General features: G+C 52.4%; 1 protein-coding gene across 1 annotated transcript; it reads right to left on the bottom strand.

The window, feature by feature from the left end:
- Nucleotides 1-36: 36 nt before the first annotated feature.
- On the bottom strand, nucleotides 37-15453 carry LOC126330310 (formin-2-like). Its single transcript, XM_049996347.1, has 3 exons — nucleotides 15269-15453; nucleotides 12322-13464; nucleotides 37-700 (listed from the first exon to the last, which is right to left on the bottom strand). The coding sequence occupies exons 1-3, from the start codon at nucleotides 15451-15453 to the stop codon at nucleotides 37-39; spliced, it is 1992 nt and encodes a 663-aa protein (XP_049852304.1).
- Nucleotides 15454-23347: the final 7894 nt, after the last annotated feature.

The raw sequence follows: 23347 nt of genomic DNA, 5'->3' as shown, positions 1-23347 counted from the left end.
CCTAAATGACTACACAGAATCGCCTGATTGGCCTTTCTAAATGTAACTGATGGGGCTGGCTTGTCCAACCACAGGACTACATCTAATGGGCCTGGCCAACTCAACTGTGTCACTACCGGATCTGATGGACCAGGCCGAAAGCATAACCTCATCACTGAACTTGATGGGCATGGCCGACCACACTGCCCTACAACTGCACTTGATAGGCAGATCCGACCACACTGCCCCACAACTGCACTTGATGGGCATGGCCGACCACACTGCCCCACAAATGCACTTGATGGGCATGGCCGACCACACTCCCCCACAACTGCACTTGATGGGGCTGGCCGAAACCACTGATCGCGACAGCACTTGATGGGCCTGGCCGAACGCACTACCTGTCGTCTGCACTTGATGGGCCTGGCCGAATGCACTACCTGTCGTCTGCACTTGATGGGCCTGGCCGAATGCACTACCTGTCGACTGCACTTGATGGGCCTGGCCGAACGCACTACCAGTCGTCTGCACTTGATGGGCATGGCCGAACGCACTGCCTGTCATCTGCTCTTGATAGGCCTGTCCGAACGCACTGCCTGTCGTCTGCTCTTGATGGGCCTGGCCGAACGCACTGCCTGTCGTCTGCACCCGATGGGCCTGGCCGAACGCACTGCCTATCGTCTGCACCCGATTGGCCTGGCCGTACGCAACTGCCTTTCGTCTGCAACCGATGGGCCTGGCCGAACGCAACTGCCTCTCGTCTGCACCCGATGGGCCTGGCCGAACGCAACTGCCTCTCGTCTGCACCCGATGGGCCTGGCCGAACGCAACTGCCTCTCGTCTGCACCCGATGGGCCTGGCCGAACGCAACTGCCTCTCGTCTGCACCCGATGGGCCTGGCCGAACGCAACCGCCTCTCGTCTGCACCCGATGGGCCTGGCCGAACGCAACTGCCTCTCGTCTGCACCCGATGGGCCTGGCCGAACGCAACTGCCTCTCGTCTGCACCCGATGGGCCTGGCCGAACGCAACTGCCTCTCGTCTGCACCCGATGGGCCTGGCCGAACGCTACTGCCTCTCGTCTGCACCCGATGGGCCTGGCCGAACGCAACTGCCTCTCGTCTGCACCCGATGGGCCTGGCCGAACGCAACTGCCTCTCGTCTGCACCCGATGGGCCTGGCCGAACGCAACTGCCTCTCGTCTGCACCCGATGGGCCTGGCCGAACGCAACTGCCTCTCGTCTGCACCCGATGGGCCTGGCCGAACGCAACTGCCTCTCGTCTGCACCCGATGGGCCTGGCCGAACGCAACTGCCTCTCGTCTGCACCCGATGGGCCTGGCCGACAGCACTGCCTCACGGGCCTGGCTGACATTGTTGCCTTACAACCGCACCTGATGGGCCTAGCGGACAGTATTGTATTATGACTGCATCAGATGGGCTTGGTGGATAGCACTGCATTACAAATGAACCTGTCCCCCTGCAGGTTCGGGGGTAAGCATAGTCCCACGGTACTCCTGCCTGTCGTAAGAGGCGACTAAAAGGAGTCTCAACTGATTTAGCTTTTAATGTGATGGTCCCCATTGGGGTTTGACCTCCATTTTTCCAAATTCAGCGGAACTACAAATCTTTTGAGGAAGGACACCTTACGTGGTGCACCTTGAGTCCTCTGTGCCGCAAGACCTTGGCACACTTTATTGTCTTGGTGTCGTCGCTGCACCCTCCATCCTTCATTTTGGACATACACAGCTGTTGGATTGTGTACGTAACGCCCTTAGTGTGTCACCATCTGCACCCACAATCACTATGGACTACACATGGCACCCAGAATCCAGCACGGTAACCAGTCCGTTTTGGTGGTGTTGTCATGTACCCTCTATGTTTTAGCCCCCTAACAACACAGGGATCTTACTGCCGATGCCTGAGCAGACACCTCCCCACATAAGCCAAAGGCTAGATGCTCGTCTCCCTGGGGTATCAGTACTCCCGGCAATGGCCATCCTGCCAGGTGTCCTTTGCTGTGGCTGTGTGACGCAAATGGGAGAGCACCTCGTCGCAGTGGGTGGCATCAGCGCAGATGCCCCTCAATGAAGAGGGTGAAGTTTCAGTCCAGTGAGGGAATGAACGCCAACGTCTCTAAACGTTGAAAGACAGAATTTAATGCTGTGACATATAACCCCAAATCGTTAGATTCCCTAGCCACGCCATGGGAGATATACAGGGCTGCGGACAGACATTAGCCAGATTCACCGCAATACCAATGGGGGTTCGTTTTTGGGACTAAGCCTCTCACCCCCTGTTGGTTCGGGGGTAATTATAGGCCCGCGGTATTCCTGCCTGTCGTAAGAGGCGACTAAAAGGAGTCTCAAAAGTTTCGTCCCTATGTGATTGTCCGCTCTCAGGTTTGACCTCCAATTTCAAAATTTCAATTGTTAGTGCGTGCCATTTGGGAAGGATGCCTTACGTGGCGTTTTTCTATTGGTCCATCGTGCACCACAATCTTGCATGCTATCTATTGTTGTGTGGTGGGATTTACACCCAGTGTCTTCTGGCTTGCCTCCTTCTCGTCTTGTGCGCAATCCCCTTCTTACCGCCCACGACAACTGTGGACCATTTCAACACCTAAAATCCAGCACAGTAGCCAGTCCGTTGTGGTGGGGTCGTAATGTACCCTCTTGGTTGTAGCCCCCTGAGCACGCAGGGATCGCACTACAGATGCCAGAGACGTTTCCTCTCCATGCATGCCCATTTTGTCAGGGCACGGGGACTCCGGTCAATGGGATATCAGCCAGGTACCCGTTGCTTTGGCTGGGTGGCGTCCTTGGGGAGAGCCCTTGTTTGGAGTAGGTGGCGTCTGGGCAGATGTGGCGCAATGAAGCGCAATAAATCACACTAAGCTGGTGGTCGCATGGTCACCAGCGTCTCTAGGCGATACATAGTTGACTTTGATGCTGCACAATACGACCCTCAGTCGTTCCCCTCATTGGCTGCGCCGTGGGAGGCACGCAGATCTAGTGCCAAGCCGGAGCCTTACGTACCACAATACCTTGTCTGCAGCAGGACTGATGGAGACTCCTTCCTTATGACAAAGCCTCTGTTTCTTGTGGAACATGTGGAGGATAAGTTTGGGGAAGTGGCAGGGTTGTCTAAAATGAGGAATGGGTCCATCCTGCTCAAGACATCCTCCTCAGCACAGTCACGGGCATTGCTCTTGTGTGATAAGCTGGGTGACGTCCCTGTTACCGTCACTCCCCACAGTAGCTTAAATATGGTTCAGGGGATTATTTACCATCGTGACCTATTGTTACAATACGACGACGAGCTGAGAGCAGACTCGGAATGACGTGGTGTACATTTTGTCCGTCGTGTACATAGAGGACCCAAGACTAACAGGGTGGCCACCGGTGCCTTTATCTTGGCCTTCGATGGTGCTGTATTGCCAGAGAAAGTCAAGGTAATGGTTTACCATTGTGACATCAAGCCATATGTCCCTCCCGCGATGTGGTGCTTCCAGTGCTGGAAGTTTGGGCATATGTCCTCCCGTTGCCCATGCAGCGCCACATGTCGAGATTGACGCCCCTCTCATCCAGATTCTCCATTTGTGCCTCCGCCTGTATGTGCCAACTGTGGGGAACACCACTCTCCATGCTCGGCGGACTGCCCTGTTCTTCATAAGGAGCGGAAAATAATGGAATTTAAGACCCTGGACCGGCTTACTTGGGGGGCGTGGCAAAACTGAAATTTGAAAGGTTGCATACTGTCCCTCTTCGAACTTCTTATGCTGCAGCCACATTATCGTCGCCCTCGTGGGCGGCTGTTGTCGCCTCTTCTGTGCTGCCTTCAATGGGCCCTCGGGTCTTTGCATCTCTGTGTGTCCCCACCCCCCCCCCCCCCCCTCAGCGTCTGGGGGCAAGCCTTCCTCTGTTGCCCCCTTAGCAGTTGGGGCAAACCATCTTCTGTCACTCCCCCCGCACATACTTCGGGAGTGACATCTGCTCAAAAACTGGGGGGCTGGATCCCTCCCCTGAATTCTCCGAAGTCGTTGCCTCTGCCGGTTCCTCTCTCGCGGAAGGGGTCCCTCGGGGGCTCTCCCTTCCTTCGCTTCTTCTCCTACCCAGCCGGATGTCAGCCAGTGGCTGAAGGTTTCGGCACCTGCTGGTCGTAGGGCTTCTGTGTCGTCGTCAGCCTCCGCCACTCCTTCAGGGAAGCTCCTCCCTCCTGTGGGTTCGGGGGTAAGAATAGGCCCACGGTATTCCTGCCTGTCGTAAGAGACGACTAAAAGGAGTCTCAAACGTTTCGGCCTTATGTGATGGTCCCCTACCGGGTTTGACCTCCATCTTCTAAATTCTTCCGAAGAGCGGGCTGATTGGGGAAGGGCGCCTTACAAGGTGCAATGTGTCCATCGCTCATTACCATCTCTAGCTTGGTTGGTCGTCGTCGCATAGCTGTCCCGCCCACTCACCATCTCTAGGGCGTGGCTTTGTTCTTGGGTGCGGTTTTTGCAGTCTGCTCTGCTGTGTCGCTTTATGCGCCAATGACGATCATGGACTACATTTCACCTGAAATCCAGCACGGTAGCCAGTGCGTTGTGGTGGGGCCGCCATGTACCCTGTCGGTTGTAGCCCCCTGACAACACAGGGATCGCTCTACTGATGCCTGCGCCGTTAACTCCCCGCGTATGCCAAGGAGTAGATGCCTGTCTCCTTGGGGCATCGGGACTCCCGGCAATGGCCATCCCGCCAGGTGGTCGTTGCTGAGGCTGGGTGGCGCCCGTGGGGAGGGCCCTTGGTCGGAGTAGGTGGCATCAGGGCGGATGACCCGCGATGAAGCGTGGTACATCATCTCTTGCTGGCGGCCAGCCGCCAGCAGTCTCTAAGCGTTCTCGGCCTCAATACAACGCTCAGGCATATGATCCACAATCGTTCCCCTCCCTGGCCACACCATGGGAGGAACGAAAGGCTACGGTTGGCAGCGAACCTTATTCACCTCGCTATTTAGTCTGTACACGAGTCGATGGGGAATCGTTTATGGCGACCAAGCCTCAGTTTTTTGTCGAGCACTTGGAGGACAAGTTTGGGGAGGTGGAGGGCTTGTCCAAAATGCGCTCTGGGGCAGTATTGATCAAAACGGCATCCTCTGCACAGTCCTGGCGGTTACTCGCTTGTGACAAGTTGGGGGATGTTTCCGTCACGATCACACCCCATAAGAGTCTCAACATGGTCCAGGGCATTATATTCCATAGGGACCTACTCTTGCAGTCGGACGACGAGCTACGTGCCAATTTAGAACGGCGGGGTGTTCACTTCGTCCGGCGCGTCCATCGGGGTCCGAGGGATAATCAGGTAGCCACCGGTGCCTTCATCTTGGCCTTCGAGGGTGACGTCCTACCCGAAAAGGTCAGGGTGATGGTCTACCGATGTGATGTGAAGCCCTATATCCCTTCCCCGATGAGGTGTTTCAAATGCTGGAAGTTCGGCCACATGTCATCTCGGTGTACTTCCAGCATGACATGCAGAGATTGTGGACGCCCTTCACATCCTAATACTGCATGTGCGCCGCCTCCCATCTGTGTGAACTGCGGCGAACACCATTCCCCTTGCTCGCCAGACTGCAAGGTTCTACTGAAAGAACGAAGGATCATGGAATATAAGGCCCTGGACCGCATGACCTATACTGAGGCTAAGCGGAAATACGAGAGGCTACATCCTGTGGCTCTGACCAGCTCCTATGCCACCGCTGCCAAAACAGTAGTTTTGTCATCTGCTGCACCGATTCCACTGAACACTCTGAGCCGGAATACTACACCTGCCCCCTTGATGGTGGGGGGCACTTCCCCATCTGTTGCTCCTGCACCACCTACCTCAGGAGCAACGACCCCCCAACCATCGGGGACACAAGTCCAAAACTCTAAGTCGGAGAAGCGTCCGACTTCTTCGGCGACTCTCTCTCGCAAGGGATCCCTCGGGTCCCTCCCTTCCCAGGTTTCCACCTCTGGGAAGGGTGACGTCAGCCAATGGCTGAAAAGCAGGCCAGCGGCTGGTCGCAGGGCTTCCCGCTCCTCCTCCGTCCCGGAGACTGACTCGGTGGAGCCCTCCCAGCCAGTAAAGCCCAAGGAGCAGAGAGAGAAGACGAAGAAGAAGACGGCCTCTAAGGCCAAGGAACGCGCGGTGGCATCCACCCCACCGCTCCATACAGGCTCTGCGTCTGAGGATGTGGTGGAGATCCTGGCGTCCGCTGAGGACCTGGATCTCGCCATACCCTCGGACGCCAAGGACGCCGATTGCACTGGTCCTCGATCGGTGACAGCAGGTGACCAAGTGACGTGATCTGCCTCCTTCGCGCCTATTTCGCCCATGGACAAAGTGATTCTCCAGTGGAACTGCAGCGGTTTTTTCCACCACCTTGCTGAGCTCCGCCAACTCGTCAGCAGTCACCCTTTCTTCTGCATTGCCCTCCAGGAAACGTGGTTTCCGGCAATGCGGACCCCTGCCCTACGAGGGTATCGGGGTTATTATAAGAACCGGGCAGCTTATGAGAGGGTGTCTGGTGGAGTCTGCGTCTACGTCCTTAACTCTATCTACAGCGAGTGTGTGCCTCTTCATACACCCTTAGAGGCTGTCCGTCGGATGGTGATGTCTCTCGTCATGTGTTGGCTGCATTGATAGGACAACTGCCGCCTCCCTTTGTGTTGCTGGGCGACTTTAACGCCCATAACCCCTTGTGGGGTAGCGCCGCGATTACTGGCCGGGGCAGAGATGTCGAGACTCTTCTGTCACAGCTCGACCTCTGCCTTTTAAACACGGGAGAGGCGACCCACTTTAGTGCGGTCCATGGCTCGTTTTCGGCCATTGACCTTTCTATTTGCAGCCCCGGACTTTCACCATCCATCCACTGGAGGGTCCATGACGACTTATGTGGTAGTGACCATTTCCCCATCTTTCTGTCACTGCCACAGCGTCACTCTTCTGAACGCCCCTCCAGATGGGCTCTGAATAAGGCTGATTGGGACTTATTTACATCTGTCGCAGTGATCGCACCTCCTTCCACTGATCCGATTGATGCGGTGGTTCAGTCGGTCACCACCAGCATCGTTTCTGCGGCGGCATCTGCGATTCCCTGTCCATCCGGGGCACCTCGGCGGAGGACTGTGCCGTGGTGGTCGCCCGAGATCGCAGAGGCGATTCGAGATCGCCGGCGGGCTCTTCAGCGCCATAAGCGGCACCCGTCGTTGGAGACCCTCATTGCTTTTAAACAGTTCCGCGCCCGAGCCCGACGCTTTATTCGCCAACGGAAGCAGGAGTGCTGGGAACGTTGTGTTTCCACCATTGGCGTCCGTACCTCCGCATCGCAGGTTTGGGCCAAGATTCGGCGACTCCAAGGCTATCGGCCACCTGTCTCTGTCCCTGGGCTTTCGCTGAATGGAGCAGTGTGCACCGACTCCGACACGATTGCGGACCGGTTAGCAGAGCATTTTGCTCAGTGTTCCGCGTCAACGAACTACCCGTTGGCCTTCCGCTCCCGGAAAGAGCGGTTGGAAAGTCGGAGGCTTTCCTTTCACACGCGCCACGCGGAGTCGTACAATGCTCCTTTCAGCGAATGGGAATTCCAGAGCGCACTTTCTGCTTGCCCTGATACGGCTCCTGGACCAGACCGCATTCACAGCCAGATGCTGAAACACCTCTCAGTGCCTTGCCAGCGACGCCTCCTAGATCTTTTCAATCGCGTCTGGGTCGAGGGTGTTTTCCCGTCTCAATGGCGGGAAAGCATAGTCCTCCCCGTATTGAAACCTGGCAAGAACCCGCTGGAGGTGGACAGCTATCGCCCCATAAGCCTCACCAACGTTCCTTGCAAGTTGCTGGAACGTATGGTGAGCCGGAGGTTGAGTTGGCTCCTCGAGTCTCGGGGCCTTCTGGCTCCGTCTCAGGGTGGGTTCCGTAAAGGCCGCTCTGCCGTCGATAATCTGGTCTCCCTGGAGTCTGCCATCCGTACAGCCTTTGCGCGCCGCCAACATCTGGTTGCCGTCTTCTTCGACATGCGGAAGGCATACGATACGACTTGGCGCCATCACATCCTGGCCACTCCTCATGGGTGGGGCCTTAGGGGCCCGCTCCCGATTTTTATTCAGAATTTTCTTTCGTATCGTTCCTTCCGCGTGCAAGTAGCTGCGTCGCATAGTTCCTCCCGGGTCCAGGAGAACGGGGTCCCACAGGGGTCTGTCCTCAGTGTGTCCCTGTTTTTAATTGCCATCAATGGGCTCGTTGAGGCGGTGGGGTCGTCCGTCGCGGCTTCTTTATATGCGGACGACTTCTGCCTATATTACAGCTCCAGTGGCATCGCCGCTGCTGAACGGCAGCTGCAAGGTGCCATCCGCAAGGCGCAGTCATGGGCTGTAGTGCACGGCTTCCAGTTTTCGGCCGCGAAGACCTGCGTTATGCATTTCTGCCGGCGTCGCACGGTTCACCCTGAGCCGCGCCTTTACCTTGACGGTGAACCTCTTGCTGTGGTCGCGACGCATCGGTTCTTGGGACTGGTGTTCGATACCCGGTTGACTTGGCTGCCCCATATTAGGCAGCTGAAGCAAACATGCTGGCGGCACTTAAACGCTCTCCGTTGCTTAAGCCACACCAGGTGGGGTGCCGACCGGTCCACCCTCCTCCACCTATATCAAGCGCTGATCCAGTCCCGCCTTGATTATGGGTGTGTGGCGTACGGTTCTGCCTCGCCTTCGGCGTTGCGATTGCTGGATCCCATACACCACTGCGGGATCCGCCTCGCCACGGGAGCGTTCCGGACAAGCCCCGTCGACAGCATACTTGTGGAGGCTGGTGTCCCTCCATTGCGGTTCCGGCGTGACCGCCTTCTGGCCGCCTATGCCGCGCACGTTTATAGCATACCAGGGCATCCAAACTACCGTCTCCTGTTCCCGCGCTCGATCGTCCATGTTCCAGACAGGCGGCCCCGGTCAGGGTGTCCCATTGCGGTTCGCCTCCGGGACCTTCTCCGTGGCCTTGACTTTTTTCCTCTGCCGCCTGTTTTCCGGGCCAATCTCCGTCTGCCCCCGTGGAGTGTGCCCCGACCCTGCCTTCGGCTCGACTTGGCACAGGGTCCGAAGGTCTCAGTGCCTCCGGAGGCCCTCCGCCGCCGCTTTCTTTCCATCCTGGCCGAGTTTCCGAACGCGGCGGTGGCCTACACCGACGGTTCGGTAGTCTCTGGTCACACTGGTTACGCTCTCACTCTACGGGATTATTGTGAGCAACGGTCATTGGCAGCTGGCTCCAGTGTATACACTGCCGAGTTGGTTGCCATCTATCGTGCCCTAGAGTTTCTCCGCTCCCGCTCAGGTGAGTCCTTTGTCATCTGTAGTGACTCCCTGAGCGGTTTACGAGCTCTTGACCAGTGTTTCCCTCGTTCCCGTCTGGTGATGGCCATCCAGGAGTCCCTCCATACTCTCGTCCGTTGCGGCCGCTCTGTCACCTTTGTTTGGTCCCCGGGTCACGTCGGCATCCCGGGTAACGAGCGGGTTGACGAACTGGCGAAACAGGCGGTCAGTTCCCCGGCCATGGAGATCGGTCTTTTAGAGAGTGACGTCCGATCCGTATTGCGGCAGAAGGTCCTTGCTGCTTGGCGTGATGAGTGGCGCACCCTGCCCTCTCCCAACAAACTTCGGGCAGTCAAGGAGACAACCAGTGTGTGGCGCTCCTCCATGCGGGGGTCTCGCAAGGACGCTGTCGTCCTCTGCCGGCTCCGCATAGGACATACCCGGCTCACGCACGCGTATCTCTTGTGCCGTGACGACCCGCCTCTCTGTCGCTGCGGATTGGCCCTGACCGTGGTACACGTCTTACTCGACTGCCCACTTTTAACTGCCCTCAGGCAGACGTTCGCGCTGCCTGATACACTCCCTGCTCTTTTAACTGATGACTCTACTATGGCTGACTCAGTTCTCCGTTTTATTCGAGCAGGGGGTTTTTATCATTCAATATGAGAGTCCCCTTTTATTTTTTTTAGTGTCGACTGTGGCTTTTGGCCTGGGGTTTTAGTTTGTGGTGTTTTAATGTGTCCCTTGGTTGTTGGCCTTTCCAGTTTTATTTTCATGGTCGGCCAATGACCGTCGCACTCTGTGTGTCTTTCAATCTCTTTTCTCTGGTCTTCGTCTATGTCTTTCTTGTACTGTGTCGTCCCTTGTCGTCTCTGTTATGTGTTTATTGCTTGTTGGACTTTTCTTCGTGTATCGTTATGGTCATGGAACAAGGGACCGATGACCTAAGTAGTCTGGTCCCTTTAACCCCCACAAACCAACGAACCAGCGCTCCTTGCCAGCTGGCTGCAGTATTTTTACTGCAGAGCTGGTGGCCATTTGCGCGCTCTTGAGCATATGTGTTCATGCTCAGGTACGTCCATTGTCATCTGCAGTGACACTCTGAGCAGCCTCCAGGCTATCGACTGCTGCTATCTCTCTTCTCCTCTGGTATCCTTTATTCAGGAGTCTGTTTTAGCCATTACTCGCTCTGGTCGCTCAGTGGTCTTTGTTTGGACGCCAGGTCACGTTGGCATCCCGGGGAACGAATGTGTCGACAGGCTGGACAAAAGGGGGATTGACGCCCCCGCTTTTGAGATCAGCCTCCCAACTCGTGATCTGCAGCTGTTGTTGCACCATAAAGTGGTTGGGATGTGGCATGATGAGTGGCGTAGCCTGACATCGCGGAATAAACTTTGTTCTGTTAAGGAGACGACCGATGTGTGGCGGTCCTCCCTGTAGGCTTTTCGCAAGGACTCTGTCGTCCTGTGTCGGCTCCGCATCGGACATACCTACCTGACGCACGGCTGTTTCTGCGTCAGGAGCATCCCCCCCCCCACATCCCCCCCGGTGCCGGTGTGGGTCCCGGCTGACGGTCGCCCACATCTTGTTGGAGTGTCCCATATTGCGTACCCTCCAGCAGTCTTTTAATCTCCCAGGCACTTTGCCTTTGGTTGTATGCGACGATGCCTCCATGGCTGACGATGTTTTAAATTTTATCCATGGTAGTCCTTTTTATGGTTCCATTTAGGAGGTTTTTGCACCTTTCCTTTTCTGTGTCTCTTGTCCTCGAGTCACTCTTCGTTGGTTGCAAACTTTAGTGTGTAGTCGGATGGTTGACTCTTTCCCTTTGTTTTGTTCTCATGGTCGGTCAACCAGTCTCCGGCCCTCTTCTTTTCTTCTGTTTCTTACTGTGTGGTGTTCATCTGTCCTCTTCTTGTCTGTAGTTTTCTTTGCGGCATTTGCGATCTTTCAGTGACTGGGGGGGGGGGGGGGGGGGTGGGAGTCTCCTATAACTTGGGGGTTTTACCTGCTCTGCACATTTTCGTCTCGCCTGTTTTTGGAATGGGGGACTGATGACCTTAGCTGTTTAGTCCCCCTTAAACATTCCAACAACCACCACAACCAAAACTAGGCCTCTCTTCTTTGTTCACCATTTTGAAGATAAGATTGGGAAAGTGGCATCTTTTTCCAATAAGAGGAATTGGACTATTCTGATACAAGACGTATAATCTACACAGTCAGAGGCGTTACTTGCCTGTGACAAGCTCGGTGACATCTCCATTAACGTCACTCCCCATAAGTCCTTAAGTTTGGCCCAGGGGATTACCTTTCATAGAGATCTTCTGCTACAGTCTGATGATGAGCTGCGGGAGAACCTGGCACGACGAGGTGTGCACTTCGTCCGTAGTGTCTTTATGGGGCCCAAGGATAATAGGGTGCCTTCATCCTGGCATTTTAGGGTGACTGCTTGCCTGAGAAGGTCAAGGTCATGATTTACCGGTGCGATGTCAAGCCCTATGTCCCGCCCCCTATGCGATCCTTCCGGTGCTGGAAGTTAGGACATATGTCCTCCAGATGTACTGCCAGCCCCACGTGGCGTGATTGTGGACGATCTTCACATCCTAATGCTCCATGTGCTCCGCCTCCCACCTGCATTAACTGCGGGAAGCACCATTCTCACTGCTCGCCAGACTGTGCTGACAACCAAAGAGAGCCGAAGATACAAGAAATTAAGACCCTGGACCATTTAACTTACCAAGAGGCAAGGAAGAAGCTAGAACAGCTCAACCCCACATCTCTGTTGAGGAGTTATGCTGCTGCAACTGTACCGCCACCAGTTACTGCAAGACTCCCGTCTCAGTTGGCCCACAGAACAGTAAAGTTACGCCAGCCCCACTGCTGGTAGGGGCAACGCTCTCTTCCACTGCTCCCAAAACACCCGATTTGGGAGCAGAGGATCCCGAACAACTATGGACATCCATCCCCTCCTCTCAGCTTGAGAGGCACCAGCCCCCTCTGGCTGCTTGGCTGGAGAGGCACTAGCCCCCTCTGGCTGCTCGGCTGGAGAGGCACTAGCCCCCTCTGGCTGCTCGGCTGGAGAGGCACTAGCCCCCTCTGGCTGCTCGGCTGGAGAGGCACCAGCCCCCTCTGGCTGCTCGGCTGGAGAGGCACCAGCCCCCTGTGGCTGCTCGGCTGGAGAGGCACCAGCCCCCTGTGGCTGATCCTCTGGAGAGGCACCAGCCTCCTGTGGCTGATCCTCTGTAGAGGCACCAGCCCATTGCGCTGCTCCTCTGGAGAGGCACCAGCCCCCTCTGGCTGCTCGGCTGGAGAGGCACCAGCCCCCTGTGGCTGCTCGGCTGGAGAGGCACCAGCCCCCTGTGGCTGCTCGGCTGGAGAGGCACCAGCCCCCTGTGGCTGCTCGGCTGGAGAGGCACCAGCCCCCTGTGGCTGCTCGGCTGGAGAGGCACCAGCCCCATGTGGCTGCTCGGCTGGAGAGGCACCAGCCCCCTGTGGCTGCTCGGCTGGAGAGGCACCAGCCCCCTGTGGCTGCTCGGCTGGAGAGGCACCAGCCCCCTGTGGCTGCTCGGCTGGAGGGGCACCAGCCCCCTGTGGCTGCTCGGCTGGAGGGGCACCAGCCCCCTGTGGCTGCTCGGCTGGAGGGGCACCAGCCCCCTGTGGCTGCTCGGCTGCAGGGGCACCAGCCCCCTGTGGCTGCTCGGCTGGAGGGGCACCAGCCCCCTGTGGCTGCTCGGCTGGAGGGCCACCAGCCCCCTGTGGCTGCTCGGCTGGAGGGGCACCAGCCCCCTGTGGCTGCTCGGCTGGAGGGGCACCAGCCCCCTGTGGCTGCTCGGCTGGAGGGGCACCAGCCCCCTGTGGCTGCTCGGCTGGAGGGGCACCAGCCCCCTGTGGCTGCTCGGCTGGAGGGGCACCAGCCCCCTGTGGCTGCTCGGCTGGAGGGGCACCAGCCCCCTGTGGCTGCTCGGCTGGAGGGGCACCAGCCCCCTGTGGCTGCTCGGCTGGAGGGGCACCAGCCCCCGTCTGGCTGCTCGGCTGGAGGGGCACCAGCCCCCGTCTGGCTGCTCGGCTGGAGGGGCACCAGCCCCCGTCTGGCTGCTCGGCTGGAGGGGCACCAGCCCCCGTCTGGCTGCTGGGCTGGAGGGGCACCAGCCCCCGTCTGGCTGCTGGGCTGGAGGGGCACCAGCCCCGTCTGGCTGCTCGGCTGGAGGAGCAACCGCCGCATCTGGCTGCTCGGCTGGAGGGGCAACAACCTTGTCTGGCTGCTCGGTTGGAGAGGCAACAGCCTGCTCTGTCACTTAGTCGGAGGCAACATATGACTCTGTGAAGTAATTTGCTTTTTCTGTGCCTTGATGCCCCTACAGCACACGCTTTGTACAATCCTCCAATGGAATTGTGGCGGTTATCTTAGCCATCTTTCTGAGCTACGGCAGCTTCTAAGCATGACACCTGCTTTCTGCATTGCCCTCAATGAAACATGGTTCCCAGCAATGCGGACCCCTGTCCTCGTGGATAAAGGGGTTATTACTGCAATCATAGCACTTACAATAGTGTGTCAGGTGGATCCTGCATGTATGTCCTTACCTGTTTATATAGTGCTCTGGGGCCTTCGAAATATCATTGGAAGCTGTGGCCATCCACGTAAAGACTACCCAGGTCATAACCGTCTGCAGTGTCTATCTCCCTTCAGGTGGTACAGTCTCCCTGACTGTATTGGCTGCACTTGTCGACCAACTCCCCACGCCTTTTCATCTCCTGGGGGATTTTAATGCCCACAATCGCCCTTGGGTTGGAACAAAGGTTACTGCCCGAGGCAGAGAGGTTGAGAATCTCATCTCCCAACTCGACCTCTACCTCTTAAAAACTGGCGCCGCCATACATTTCAGTGTGGCGCGTGGCATGTTCTTGGCCATAGACCTGTCTTTGTGCAGCCCAGGGCTTGTACCATCGGTCCACTGGAGAGTCCATGACGACTTGTGTGGTAGTGACCTTTTTCCCAACTCCCTTTCACTACCCCAGCGTCGCTCCCATGAACGCTTGTCTAGATGGGTATTTAGCAAGGCAAACTGGGACACATTCTCCTCTACTGCCGCTGTTGAATCTCTCCCCCAGGGTACCATCGATGTGGCGCTTGGGGCACTGACTGCAGCGATTGCGATTGTTTCCGCTGTGGAACATGCCATTGCTCGCTCGTTAGGGTGCCCCCAGCAAAAGTCAGTGCCTTCATGGTCTCCGGTGGTCGCTGCAGCCATTACAGAACGTCGGCAGGCTCTTCAGCAACATAAGCGGTACCCATCTTTGGAGAACCTCATTTTATTCAAACTTCTCCGTGCTCAGGCCCGGCAGCTGATCAAAAGGCCTCCCAGGTGTGGATGAACATTGGATGCATCTTTGAATTGCAACACTCTACAGGTGTTCCAGAGCTTACCATCAACGGGGCGCTATCTACCGATGCCAATGCAATCGCCGAGCATTTTGCACAGCACTATTTTCGGGCCTCTGCATCGGGGCATTACCCACCTAAATTTCACGCGCTAAAACGCCGTGCGATAGAAAAACGGCTTTCTTTTGCTTCTCGCCGCCCTGAGGCGTATAACGCCCATTTAGTCTGTGGGAACTCCACAGTGCAACAATACAGCCTAAGGGCCAGGTGGCATCCACAATCAGATGCCCGACAGGCCTGGCCGACCTCACTGCATCAGGACACGTCCCGACGGGCCTCGCCGAACGCACTGCGTCAGGACACGGCCCGACGGGCCTCGCTGACCGCACTGCGTCAGGACACGGCCCGCCGACCGTACAGCCTCCCAACTCGTGGGATTTGACTGTCTGAACGGTTTGCCATACGGCCTTACCTGATGGACCTTGCATACCACACTGTTGCACCTCCTCATGAGTGCATCTGTTGGGCCTGGCTGTCTATTCTGCTTCCTGACAGCAACTGTTGGGCGTGGCTGACTATTCTGCTTCCTGACAGCAACTGTTGGGCCTGGCTGACTATTCTGCTTCCTGACAGCAACTGTTGGGCCTGGCTGACTATTCTGCTTCCTGACAGCAACTGTTGGGCCTGGCTGACTATTCTGCTTCCTGACAGCAACTGTTGGGCCTGGCTGACTATTCTGCTTCCTGACAGCAACTGTTGGGCCTGGCTGACCGCCATGTCTCCGAATCGTACTTGATTGACCAGGCTGACTGGTCTGGATTGTGACAACATTTGATGAGCCTGGCTGATCACAATGCCTCTCGATCAGACTGGCTGACTGCTCTGTCTCTCTGCCTCACCTGATGGGCATGGCTGATCACTGTTACTTGCGACCGCTCCTGATGGTCCTGTAGGAGTGATCTGCCTTGGCGCACCTCCGGTTTTCCCTCGTTCACAGTAGCACATAAAGACAACACCTGATGGGCCTGTGACACCGCTCTGCTGCTCCACCTCAAGACCACAAACGATGGGTCTGACCGATTGCACTGCAGCACTGACTCACTGCCCCACCTGATGGGTCTGGCCAAGCACACTGTGTCACCAGCTCACGACCACTCTTGATGGGTCTCCTGACTGCACTGCCATTCCATGTAACCACCCTATTTAATGGGCCGTGCTGACCACCCTGCCTCACGCCCCCCCCCCCCCCCCCCCCCCCGATGGGCTAAGCCAAATGCACGTCCTCGCAACCCCACCTGATGGTCTTTGCCGAACACTTTGCCTAGCGGCCACATCTCCTTTGCCTGGCCAACCGTTATGCCTAGTTCCCCCACTGAACTTGCCTGGCCCACTACTCTGCCACAGTACTGCACAGGGTTTGCCTTGCCAACCACTCAGTCGCACAACCCTACCTGATGGGCCTGGCCGACCACTGTGCCTCATTTCGCAATTGATGTGCCTGCAGACCACACTGCCGTACTGCCCCACAACTATACCTGTTGGGCGATGCTGACTGCTCTGCCTCATGTCCACACCTGATATGCCATGCCAACTCTTCACCTCACGACCCCACATGATTGGCCCAGCCGTCCACACTGCCAGACCACATGACGGGCCCAACTGATGGGCCTAGATGAGTGCAGTACTGCACCGCCTCATGACTTCATCCTATATACTTGTTTGATTGCAGTGCCGCACTGAAGCATGATGCCAATTGATGGGGCTGGCTGGTCACACTGCGTCACAACCCTTCCAGATGTGCCTCACCGACCGCACTGCCTCTTGTCCCTACCTGATTTGCCTGGCCGACCGTGCCACCTCACGACCCCACCTAATGGGTCTGGACGACTGCACCTTGTCATGATCCCACCTGATGGACCTGGCCAATTGTGCATCATCATGTCCTTACCTGATGGGCCTCACCAAATGCCCCCCTCACAACCTCACTTTATGGGCTTGGCAGAGCCCACTGCTTCACAACCCCACTGCTCCACATTCTCACTTAATGGGCCGTGTTGGCTTCACCGCCTTAGACTCCACCAGATGGGCCATGCTTACTGCATTAACTCATACACCACATGATGCGCTGTGCTGAGTGCACCATCTCACTGTGCTCCCCCACATGGGCCTAGCCTGACCACATGACCACACAGCCTCACGACCCCACCTGATGGGGCTGGTCGAGTGCATCACCTCACAAGCTCACCTGATGGGCCTGGCTGATCACACTGCCTCATGACCGCACCTGAAGGGACTGGCGGACTCCACTGCTTCACAACCACACCGGAAGGGCATGGCCGTTGCGCTGCCTTTGACCCCACCCCATTGTCTGGGCTGACCACACTGCCACAACCGCACCGTAAGGCCTTTCGACTGCACAGCCTCACGACCCACCCTGAATGTCATGGCTTCCTGCACAGCATCTCCACTGAATCTCTTGTGTCTGGCCGAGTACACTGCCTCACAACCACACCTGATGGTTCTGGCAAACTGCACTGCCTTGGGAGCGCAGTACCTCATGAGCACTGTGCCTTGTGAACACAGGTCCTTGCGAGTGAAATGCCTTGCGCCCAGCTAATTGCACGTGTTAGTGGCAGCTGCAGTCCTCATACATCAGCCCACTAGTTACTATATTCCCTCCGATGGTGTTTGTTGTCGTTTGTCGGGCAGTGGTGTCCCTTTTCCATCACAAATGGTGCTCGCTTCATGGGAACACTCTTCAGTTTATGAAGCCTCTCCCAGCATCATGGATGGTGATTTCTCACCATCTCACCAGTGGGGATGAGATTATTGTAATTCAGCTGCATATCATTAATGCCTTTTTAGCCATCGTTGTTTGCGGGCTGTAACTGCCTTTTACATTTTATCTGCAAAGCAATAAGTCGAAGACCATTTAATTTTTAGTTTATGACATACATTTCTGTATGGTGTTTTTTAGCCTTTTTTACATGTCCATTTCTAGTGGTCTCTTATTCTGACCATTTGGGGCTGACATATAGTTGTTTAACTCCTCTCTTTGTCTGTTTTTCGTAGTTCTGACTTGGATTAATATGACCCCAGTAGTTTTTTGCACCCGAGTGGACTGGCCGATCGCACCTGGTACGGCTGGCCCCGCAGCTTTGCCACCATACCCACCAGACCTTACCTGTGGCATGAATGTGGCACCTGATGATAACTTGTAGTGCACGGACATCTGTTGTTTAAGCTACATGTTATCTTAGGTAAGTTTGTCATTCCCTTTGGATCTAGTATTTTGTGTTCCTCTATTTCATAGCAATGTTTTACATGTAGCTTTGTTCCAGTGGAGTTCACTGGCATCATAAATCATATTTGAGTAATTTCCGTGTGTGTGTGTGTGTGTGTGTGTGTGTGTGTGTGTGTGTGTGTGTGTGTCATGCTTCGAAACAGGCAGAATCGTACCTCATTCTGTACAAACACATTTGTGTAATAAACACTTTATTTGTTTGAATCTGTTAGTTTTATATCCAAAACCTGAAAACAAAACAATTTATTATGTTGTGTTAAAACAGTATGTTGCCAACAGTGATACACAGCGTTCAGTGTCATATATTGCCCTACTATATATAGTGTGCCAGTCACAAAAAGGGAGTTCATTTATAGTAAATGTTAATGTACTATAATTTTTGTTATATATGTGTTTCAATTTGGATCAGTTTGAGAGAATCCTTGGAAATGATGTATAGAGTGATGACACTATGAACAGCATCAGGCAACTTTCACTAACAGCACTCTGTCTGGCTTATTCCTGAAATGGTGTGACTGGTGATGATTCAGGTGATGAAACTATTGCAGATTTAGATAATTTTCAAGGGAAACAATTGAGAACTGGTAAAGAAGATCGAGTAATTGAATGTGTTAAAAGAGAACAACTAGTCATTGAATGTGAACACACTGAGAATGAACAGAGCAAGAGGAGAAATGGTAAGTGCAAGGGAAAGCAGACAGAATGAAAATAGTGGTACTGGGAGAAAGGTAACTTGGCTGAGTTTAATTAAGATTGGTGTCAACAATATTATGTTCCCAACAATTCAAGACCTTTTCAAATGACTGGTCATTTCTTAATAATGACTGTTACAGTCACATACCAATATGTTTCCAGTTTATTAGACTTAGTGATGTGACTTCAATTGAAATTAGGTCATTTATTGAAGTAATTTCAGTTAGCAGTTATACTGAAGAATTGCGGCAGAACAAGTTGCTGCATCTTTTTTCCCATTGTGGATTCAAAATTATAGTAACTAAAGTAGACTTATTACTTACGTGACAGCGATGATCTAAATAAGCCAAACAGGCTGACTGACATGAGGCAGTTATTTCACATGCTTGTCAAATGATTCCAAAACAATCAATACATTCCATGAAGGAAATCAGAGCACTGATAAAAGAATGGTGCCATATTTCAGTAAAAATTGGTGCAGGCAGTTCATTGTAGAAAAAAAAGTATAGTGTGGCTACAAAACTTGGACTGAAGCTGCGAGGACTTGATACTTTAAAAATATGTATCCTTGCCCAAATTAAAGTACCACCATACTGCAGAACTACAAACACTTGGGCTTAGGAGCAAGTATCATTTGTCAGTATTATTCAGTGTTGCTGAGTTTGGGGAAATACTATTTTCCCCTGGTTTTGACAATTGCATCACATCATTTTCCTTCCTTATTAAATTATATGATAAAGGAATCCAAGATGCATGGACAATTGAATGGAAGCTGATCTCAGATGCCCCTACTGAACAAGAAGAAGATGAAGAAATCAGCTCTGGAAACAATTAATTTCGAGAGTCACAAGCCAAGCAATATAGTAGTTACCAGATGAAATTGCAATAGCGTGGTCACAATTTTTCCAGCTCCACAACAGTAAAACCACTTCACATAGTGAAAAATATTTTTGAAGAGTGAAAAGAAAAAATAATGATCTAACAACCTCAAATGATTTATCTTTGCTATGAAAATGCAGGAGGAGTTAATTGTGCTGATGATAACATAAGCCTGTACAGAACATTTGTCAGAGGGAAAAAAATGATACTTCACTTTAATAGTGCACTGCAGTCATACAGCTGAACAAAATGCGTGACATGTACATAGATAACGAGAAACTGGTGCATCTTGAATTTTGATGCCATATTGTAACTTCCTCCCTGGAAACAAATGCCTAAATATGCATGTGTAAAAGGAAGCCATCAAAGACAGAGCATCAAGACTCCAGAATTCACAGAAGAGATCACTGTGTGATGGTCCACGAGAAACAGTCTGACTGCAACCTTTCCCATGCAAAAACCAAAAGATATGTAAAGTGAAACGTGGTGTACATGTAAAAGTGTTCATGATATATAATACTACGTGATTGCTGAAACGTTTGTTTGATGTATCGCTAACTTCTATTTACTTTGAAATGTCTTCAATTTCCCTATAAGTGTGTCCCACAAATGTAATTATGATACACGACAGACATCCTACATATAGGACACCCTCTTAATCACATAATTAGTTCTTAAGCATTAAACTCATTCTGACAGGTCATATGATACCTATGTGACACATTTCTGTAAGGAATACAGACACATAAACTTCGCAAAGGAAGAGAAAACAAATTAAAAACTGTGATAGGTACATCACACCCTCGCTGTTATGGCATGAAGAAACAAATATTGTCCACTTGAAAATCATTTCAGTCCATAATATCCATTAATTTAATGTATGAGACTGCCACAAGGGACTGAGAGTTTTGGATGGAGACAAACTAACATAAGAATGATAAACATCCCTCAGAAAATTATACAATATAGAAACCCTACAAAGAAAAGAAATGGTATTGATGACCTCAGGAACTTGGTACAACTACCCAACACCATAACACCACATGAAAAACTACACTATTCCAATTCAGTACTTAAATATATTCAGTTTACCTACATACTTAGTAAAAATTATTCTATTCTCTATCTGCAGCAAAATATATTTGTATTGATGTCTTTAACTTACCTGCATAGCTACTTCCAAAAACTTTGGGGAAAGGTGTATTATGGAAAAAGAAATAAAACAGGTTATGTATACACATATCAAACAACTGTTGTTTTTGAGTTACTAACGAAATTTTTGTAGCAAAATAGAGACTTATAATAAATGCTTAAATATCATCTGCTTCTTTCTGAACATGTATGTACTCATCAAATAGTGAACTGTTGCACAATTTCAAATAGTTTTGAATGCTTTTGTGGTCTTCTGTGTCACTTGATGTATCATTTGTGCATTGTGATCAGGTGGATGAACCAGTTTTTAAGCTATCCCCAGAGATAATACTGCAAAAGATTACAGTTTGAAGAAAGTGCAGACCACAGAACTGGTTCTCTCCACCTGTCCATCCATTCAATACAATCAGAACACTGAGACTGGAATGTAATGGTGCTCCATCAGACATAAGGCAAATGTTCCTCATTAGCCAGGGCCTGTCATCAAGTAGGCAGCAACTGTAAGCTGTACTAGGAAAACATACAGTCCTACCAGACCTAAGATTCCAGCCCACACATTAAACTGATATTGATGTCTAGTCTTCACTGCAGTATACCTATGATGTTGGTTGTGGAGGATGTAAGACAACACAGTGGATACTGGAAACTTCATCTTTGCTTTTGAAGTCGATTTGTTGCCTGAGAAAGTTGATGGTGTATCACTGCAGTGACAAGGTGTATGTTCCTCCTCCCACAAGGTGCTACAAATGTTTGCAATTTGAACAAATGTTTGCAATTTGAACAAATGTTTTTGTGTTGCAGTGGCAGTTCCATCTATACTGATCGTCGATGTAAGTTAGATTCGAGCACACTTTGTGCTATCACTGTGGCTGTGTCACTTATGGGGAGCATGATTCCCTTTGTTCACTGGGCTCTATATTTGTCCAGTGGGAAAAGAAAATTCCAGAATACGAGCCCTTAGATTTACTTACAAACTGACAAGATGCCAAGAAGAAATATGGTGCTATACATCCTACATGTAAGACTGTGATTAGCTTGTAGGCTAGGACTATAACTTCATCCTCTGTTATGCCCGTACTCTCACTCTCCATGTCTTCTACTTCGCCATGAGGCTCGAGGTCCTCCTCTTACAGCTGCCCACACTAAGTTTGGGAGTGCTGACTTCCTACCCACTGTGAACATCAGTCTCCAACCCTTGGCTGGATAAACAACACTCTCCTCCAGCATTCCCTGTAAGGGAGGGATCTCTTTGGATGCTCCCTTCCCAGGACTCTCCTGACCTGCAACCAGAAGCCAGTCAGTGGTTGAAGGAGCCACATGTTGCAGGTTGTAGGACTTTGTGTTCCTCCTCTGTCCCATAAACTGGGGCATACAAGCCCTTGAAGAAGGCAAAACCTTCTGAGAATGAGGAGGATGAGTAACATGAGTACCATGAGGAGGATTAGGAGGGTGAGGACAAGGACAAGGACAATAAATAGTGGACATCCAGATGGCTACCATGGAGCCAGACTGTGCATGTTCATAGCGTCCATGGTGGACTATGTGTTTCTGGACACCTCTACAAACCATGATTCAAAACAAATGTGTATTGATGACACATCCTCACAACCAGAGGGAGCAGGCAGCCCTGCAACATGACCTGTCTCCTTGGTTCCTTCATGCCTCCATGGAACACTGATAGCGTAGTACTCCAGTGGAAGTGTAGCACTTTTCTGCCACCTGGCTGAACTACAAACTCTCTTATGCATCTCCCCTGTCTTTTTCATTGCCCTCCTGGAGACATTTTTCTTGGCAATGTGGGTCAATTCCATCTGCAGCTATCAGAGCTATTTTAACTATTGCACTGACTATAAAAGAATGTTTGGTGTTGTTTGCACATATAATCTCGACTTGTGAGGTGGAACTATGATCACTGTCTATGGTCAAGCTGTTGAAAACTTCACTGTAGAGCTCAATCATGGCCTCTTGATTACTGGTGTTCCCACTCAATTTATTGTGGCATGTGGGCCTTAATCAACCTTTGATGGTTTCACTTCCTTCTCCCGTCCATCCACTGAAGAGACCATTAAGACTAATGTAACCAGCTGTTTTCTGACCTCCTTCACCCTACCACAGGGTCACACACCTGAGTGTCCACCCATACAGGCTCTCTCTAAAGCTTACTGTGATTCTTTCACCACTGCCATCGCTCTTATCACCTTGCATTATTGCTGCAATTATGTATTACATAAAACATCAACAAAAGCAGTTGTTGTTCTATTTCTCACAAAATGGAACCCCAAAAGCACTCACTATACAGTCATTACAGTACTATTCAGTCTGTTATTGCTGTCTGGAAAGTGCCTTTAGAAGAAGTTTTTTTTTGGCTTTCAGCAAAGTGCTAATGTCATGCACTGTAATGATGAATCACAAGAGTCGGTTCTTTTGGCATTATATGTTTTCTGTAATCAGAGCTGCATGTACGGGGAAGTTGAGGGTGGGGGGCAGGTGGACTGGGGTATCTGCCGCATGCAGCAATTTCAGGGTGCGACATATTCATATTGTTGAAGGTAAAAAACCTTGTTTCACAAGGTTGACAGGGTGAGTGGATATCAGCATTGTCATAATTATTAGCAGAATTCATAGGACCAGATTATCAGAGTG

This window comes from Schistocerca gregaria, chromosome 2, assembly GCF_023897955.1.
Source record: "Schistocerca gregaria isolate iqSchGreg1 chromosome 2, iqSchGreg1.2, whole genome shotgun sequence".
In the NCBI taxonomy this organism is placed as follows: Eukaryota; Metazoa; Arthropoda; class Insecta; order Orthoptera; family Acrididae; genus Schistocerca; species Schistocerca gregaria.
The sequence above is the reverse complement of the archived record's forward strand: the minus strand, read 5'-3'. Positions and strand labels throughout refer to the sequence as shown.

Excerpts from the sequence above, each read along its gene's own strand:
- LOC126330310 (XM_049996347.1), bottom strand. The coding sequence starts at position 15,453 with ATGGCGGTCAGCCAGGCCCAACAGTTGCTGTCAGGAAGCAGAATAGTC. Across the intron at positions 13,465-15,268 it reads AGCCAGGCCCAACAGTTGCT|CCCAGCAGCCAGACGGGGGC; the intron begins GTCAGGAAGCAG and ends GTGCCCCTCCAG. Across the intron at positions 701-12,321 it reads CAGCCGAGCAGCCAGAGGGG|ACGAAAGGCAGTTGCGTACG; the intron begins GCTAGTGCCTCT and ends CATCGGTTGCAG.